At 42.9% G+C, this 6,393-nt stretch overlaps 1 protein-coding gene across 2 annotated transcripts; it reads right to left on the bottom strand.

The window, feature by feature from the left end:
* Nucleotides 1-33: 33 nt before the first annotated feature.
* Nucleotides 34-5,199, bottom strand: LOC147095585 (putative G protein-coupled receptor 139). Of its 2 annotated transcripts, none has more exons than XR_015074641.1 (2): nt 5,111-5,198; nt 34-380 (listed from the first exon to the last, which is right to left on the bottom strand). XR_015074641.1 is itself a non-coding variant. In XM_085973973.1 (2 exons), exons 1-2 carry the CDS (start codon nt 5,178-5,180, stop codon nt 2,838-2,840), a joined length of 975 nt encoding a protein of 324 aa, XP_085830099.1. In that variant the 5' UTR covers nt 5,181-5,199. The 2 variants fall into 2 exon arrangements, 1 of the variants encoding a protein (XP_085830099.1); XM_085973973.1 differs by lacking the exon at nt 34-380 and adding an exon at nt 2,838-3,742 and having other exon boundaries at nt 5,111-5,199.
* Between the last annotated feature and the right edge of the window lie 1,194 nt (nt 5,200-6,393).

Raw genomic sequence — 6,393 nt, 5'->3', positions numbered from 1 at the left:
AGATCCTGGGATCCTCCAACTCCCAGCAACAGTGGCACACACTTCCGACTGCTCCCCCGCCAGAAAACGTGGAATGGATTCTCCAGGGACCAATTCTCCGAATACCCCATTCCCAGCTCGGCTTAATCCCAAGCAACGCCCCTCCCCCCACCCAGTGTCAATTAACCTCAGAACCTTTCCTGCAGCGTTGCAGAACGCGGGGCCATCCAGCCAGCTCATCAGGGAAGGCGACCAGCAGATGTTTCCCACTGGCACTGAGGGGAAAAGGGAACTGAAGCCATCCAACATCTTGCAGTGTAACTGGTTAAAGAGCAGCAATAACAGAAGATTGGGAAATGTCCGCTTTAAGGACTGCACTGTGGGAGCTAACGGAGAGCTACCTGTAAGGGGAAGAACCATTAAGAGAGAATGAACATGTCACTTCATTATCTGTACTGTCCTCTGCACCATCATCGCGGGAAGGTCTAACATTTGGATTTCACTCCTTAGATTACAAAGTTGCTGAACCAGAAACTGAGAGGGTCAAACCCTCAAAGAACAGGCTAAAATAATCATCGGGAATCAATTGCTTTATTGCTGAAACAACTCTATCTGCAAAAACATTTCACCCATGCCTTATGTCTGAGGCACTTTATTAAAATATTACTAATTTTCTTAACATTGAAGGAACAATTTCAAATCTCATCTATAATTGCACAAACTGGTGCTTTTGATATTACATAATGACCGCACGGAATTAAAACATGCCAAGGATTTTAAAATATGTTTTGTTAATGTTGATACATTCCTAATTAACACAAACTTGATTTCATTTTGAATTTATCTCTTGAAGGCTTGACTCCGACATTGGCCTCAGGTAAACAGTCTCCCTTTGTGAGCAGGAACAGTGACTACGTCAGCTTTATCCTTCCATAGGACCTCTGACTTTGACACCGGTCTCCCTGCTGTTGTCTCCAACCTCTTCCCTGCTACCAGAAAATATGCATCCCAACAATTTCCCCATTTAAACAGGACAATGTAACCTGAGTTTTTCCCGTGTACATTCACATGCACACTTTGGCTGCCGTTCAGGATCCGAGCCATTCAATAATTTTCCACTCCCCCGCCCTCTTATCCTTTCCTCTCTACCCCTCCTTAACCGCTCTCTCCTGCCTTCATGCCTCCTTTCGTCTCTCCTCTCTCGGACATTCTGCCCTCCCAAATCGCTACCCCAATCCTTCATTACCCATCTACCTCACTACTCTTCTGCGGCCGTCGGAGGCTTTCCTCCCTCTTAGATACACCTACAGCTTCACGCTGTGCCTCTCTTGGCATCCTACGAAGGGCCCATAGAGGCACACATCGCTACCTCCTTACGAGCAGCAACCACAACTTTCCCATGCCACTGTCCCAGCGAGCTTCCCTCCCAATGTGCCAATGGAGGCTAATCTTGTCAATCTGCTCTGCGTCCAACTTATCCCTCCCAGTGCTGACCCTGTGGACGCCAGCAGTGAGGCTGTCATCACCGACCCTTTCCGCATCTCCCTCCAGAATGTCCATTCACTTGAGAACAAGACCATTGCCATTCATGAGCTTATCATTGATGATTGCATCGACATAATGGCCCTGACGGACCCTGCTTGAGGGATGATGACACCTTACCCTTAAATGAAGCCTCCCCACCTGGCTATATCTTCCACCAATTGCCCCGCTGAGACCACTGTGGTGGCGGTGTGGTTCTCATCACCAAATCGTACCTTGGTCTTTCCCTCTACTCCTCCGACACTTTCTCCTCCTTTGAACATCTCATCTTATTCCACTTCTCTCATCTGTCAATTAAAATCTCGTTCTTTGGCACCTGTCACACTGTCACACCTCAGCACACTTACTGCAAAACAGCTGCTACTTAATCCTGGATTCATAAACTGATTTTTCTAGATCTAAAAATCGTGTCCAAATATTACTTGATGCTAGACTTCTGCCTCTATTGGGCACAATCTAAACTTACCCACTGCCCTGCAGGTGAGCCACAGGACTCCAACACCAGCTCCCTGATATTGTAGAACACCAACAATGTTACCAAAATCTATGCCACCCTCCTAATCCTGTCGAAGCTCAGATCTAACCCACAGCCCCAGCATTATCATTAAGTGGTGGAGACAGTGCTTTTTGTGGTATCTCTTCTGAAACATTTTATTGTGTGCTAGAGGTTGTAAACAGGTAAGCCATGGATTGAAATCGTAGCTCACGATTTTGTAAATCGGAAATAAGACTTCAGAATCCGCATTCAATCAGGAATGGACAAAAATCAGTGAATTATTTGCCTGAATAAATGTTATAAAGATGGATATCATCATGTAATAATATTCACCTACTCAGTCACCTTAAAGCAGTAGCAGTGAGAGTATGGAATGATTCTTATCGAGATTATCCCCTCTGTAATTCTGAATTACCACGGCCGCATTTTGCAGTTTCTGCGCTCTCGAACTAGCAAGCCCTGTCCCCCGTTTTTTCATTTTATTTGAAAATAAAATCATGCTGGCGAGCGCAGAAACAGGAAACTCCGGTCCATAGCATTTCACTGATGGTGAGCAATTCGCCGGAAAGTTATCCTGTGCACATTTCTATTCAACATTTTGGGTCTATTTACAGGGCTGTAATTGAAGTGATTTTAGTTTGGAATGAAAGCATCGAATGGATTGTATCACATTAGCTGCCCATTGTACATCACTTCCTGTTTCCTTTCTATTTACGACAATGCTGCTTGGTCTGCGGTCAATTCGATATTGCCCCTTTTGCATTCATTCCCACAGTTAAAATGATCCCTGTTGTGTTTTAATTCGGTGAAGGCATTTAACTTACTTAAATAAATGCGTTATTATTCCCAGGGGACGCTTAATGATATTTATCAGCTCATCTCTGAATTTACTCTGGGACACTGCATAAATAAACGTGTTGGTGCAACAACTCAAAGTGCGAAGCATATACCCGGATAGTTCCATAATAGTGAAAGGGTTATTGTAATTGGCTTCAAAAAATTGAGTATCTGCAAATTGTACAACTATATAATATATGAATCTGATCATCCATAAAAGTATAAAATTGCCAGATATGGCGAGCAGTAAAATTATGGATTTCCTTCGGTTCTCCATCTCTGGATCATTGTGATTCTCAGCATTGTTGTTTCCACGAAGTCGCCTTCTTGCTCTATTGGCCAGTACAATGTGCCTGATGGTCAGAGCATTGAGCAGTAAAATGAACACAAATGGAACAAATGGGGTTAAAACTGTTTCCAACCACAGAAATATTACCCATATCGGTGAGGAATAGATGCTTGATTTTACAATGCAGGACCATGGTATATTGTCAATTATTTCCCGAGGTGCAAATACAAAATAGATTGGAACATTTTCTAAAACGCTCAGCCCACACACCAATGCTATAACAAGAGCTGCTGTTTCTTTGGTGCAATATTTTGATCGCAACCTTTGGCAACAAATGGCCACAAATCGATCAAAGGTGAAAGTGACAGTTAACCAGACAGAGCAATCAACAGAAGCAAAACACAAGGACAGATTGAGACGGCAAATGGGAGTGTAGTTCAGAAATGAGTACGGAAAATAAGCATCATTAATCTCATACAAGATTACAGCAAATATCAGGACCAGTAGATCAGCCGTTGCCATGGCCACCAGGTAACTGGTGATGCATCTGGAGAGACCGCACCTTCCACGGGAGAGAACCACAATTGCCGCTAAATTCGCTGCAGAGAGGAGGAAGATGAATTTACTGACTCTCCTTACATTGAGTGAATGATCTCTCGCCAGTTCATTGGTATGAAAATTCATGAATTTCTAACTTTGGCCCTCAAAATTCTCTCCGGGGTTGCTTTAACCGAACACGTAGGGTGAAAAATCCACGGGATCGAGGGCAGCGCTCGTTTTACTCCCCGCCGAATATTACTCTTCATTATCTTCAGTAGACAGTAGAATCGGCACAGTGTTAAACCAGCGCTGCTGCCGATCATGTCAGTTTACTGAGGGGCGGGTTAGGTTAACATTGCCCCACAGCGGGAGAATGGTTGGCTGGTGGGCTGAAAGGAAATTTTGTCCAAGACCCACTTGTTAACACAACCCACCGCATTTTCCTTCATTTGATAATAATTGGCAGGAAAATCCATCGGATTATTCAAAGGTGGTGTTTCCAACCATCAATTTGTCGTATCCGTCTGACCCGGCCGTAAAGAATAACATTCCCCCATAGCTGCCGGTGCAATCATTACAAACGTTGCCGCACCTTGACTTTGGGAATTAAGCAGTGTGTTGGCCTTTACTGTTGTTGGCTCACACCATTAAATGGCATCAATTCAATGCAGCATCTAATACCGCTCAGTTTCCACACTCGCAGCCTTCTGGGTTGCCCTGTTATTGTGAACTTTCCAAGTATTTACCCGCTTTTCGAGATCTCGTCTTTCACCAAAATACAGTGGCAAATGTGACCATTATTTTCGGATATCTATTTACAGTGAGAAACAATCACTGCTGCGGGCGCTTTCCAAGAAAGTTTGTGGGAAACAAACATTGATGGATATTTTGTACTTTTCACCAATATTAGCCATCCAGAGCACAAGTGCGATGCTAATATTTGACTGGATTGAAAATTAGATATAAGAATAGAAAACGCTATCAAGGTTCAGCAGGTCAGACAGAATATGTGGTGAGAGAAACATAGTTAATGTTTTAGGTTGATGATCTTTCATGAGAACTGGTCATCGACCTGAAACTTCAACTGTGTTTCTCTCTCCACATGTATTACCTGGCCTGCTGAGGTTTCCATAATCCGCTGTATTGCACTTCTGAAAATTACAAGAATTTCTACAAAGGAGACGCAATCCCACCTAAATTGCATCACTTAATAATTCAGAAGAAATTGTGCTGCCCGTCAGGTTATTACATTTAGAATATGTCGGAAACTTGGAGTTTTCTAATTATTAATTGTTTGATGGTGGTAATCAGTGTCTGCACATCAATCACATCAAAACAAACAAATATTATCAATACACCGACAGCAGGAACAGTGACACAATAAGACACTGTTAAAGATGAATAATAACAGATTAGATGTGGCTTACCAGGAATACCAACTATTGCAAGAATAGGGTAGTAAATGTTTTCTATCTGTATGATCACCGGCAGTCCCATTTTCGGAGGGAAGCAATGTTGTCTGTTAGTGTTTGAGACGCAGATCTTTTGCTTTCAAAATAAGGTCTTATTTATACCTGAGGTAAATCTCGAGTGACACATGAGCATTGCACAATGATTGGCATTAGTTACAGTCATTTAACAAACAGGTTCAGCCGAGCTGTATTTACTGCTGCTGGTCAGAGAGTGGGATATTTTGCAATAACATTTCACGTTGGAATTTCTTTTATAAATGAAACATTTTGAACTCTACACTCCTGAATTAATGGTACCGACTCCTGAAGCTGAGGATAATCGTTTACAGGAGCAGGGAAGACATTTGATGAAATAAGTGCGCACATTTGTGGTAGATTAGCACCATTTAAATTGTAGATATATCATATTTTCTTTTTACTTATACTTTATATAATATTGATATAAGGAGGTTGTGCGGTGCATGTGAGATCGAAGAGGGTTCACAGATACCACATAAAGTGAGATAGTCAGTTGTATGCAGCTGAGCAGCCCTGCAGATAAGCTGAGATGTTGGATTTCAGCATCAATAGGCTTTGGGAGGAGTTGAAAGAGACAGGGTCTGGTCTGATATGGACCGGGTGTCAGAAAGATGAATATGGCTAAGGATCTCAATAGCGGTTTGGAAGGGATGTGGCGGTGTATGCCCATCAAATTAACGGACTTGGATTGCGTAAAAGAGACGTTATGCTGCTGTTGGACCGGAATCTGGAGCGGGACACGATTTACATATATTAATCTTAGTCCTGAAATTTCAGTTTGACCTAAACTCAACAGCTTTTTGGAGGAGTGAGTTCCCCATTTGTTCCACCGTTCGTATGAAGAAGTGTTTCCCGAAATCACCGCTGAACGGTGGCGCTCTAATTTTAAGGTTATGTTCCACCAGAGAAAATAGTTTCTCTCTGTCTACCCTTCCAACTCCTTTATTTATCTTAAACTCCTCAGCTAGATCACCCTTAATCCTCTATTCTCAAGGAGGTACAAACCGCTCATCATAATTTAACCCTTTTTGCCCCGGCATTATGCTGGTGAATCTGCGCTGCAGTCACTCCAAGGACAATATATGTTTCCTCAGGTAGGGTGCCGAGAACTGAACGCAGTGCTCTAAATGGGGGCTAGCCAGATTTTGATACAACTGTAATGTCACTTGCGCCCTTTTGTATTCTAGCCCCATTAAGATAAAGGCCAACATTCCATTAGA

This window comes from Somniosus microcephalus, unplaced genomic scaffold, assembly GCF_052327205.1.
Source record: "Somniosus microcephalus isolate GS21.2 unplaced genomic scaffold, FLI_Smic_1.0 unresolved_chr1, whole genome shotgun sequence".
In the NCBI taxonomy this organism is placed as follows: domain Eukaryota; kingdom Metazoa; phylum Chordata; class Chondrichthyes; order Squaliformes; family Somniosidae; genus Somniosus; species Somniosus microcephalus.
The sequence above is the reverse complement of the archived record's forward strand: the minus strand, read 5'-3'. Positions and strand labels throughout refer to the sequence as shown.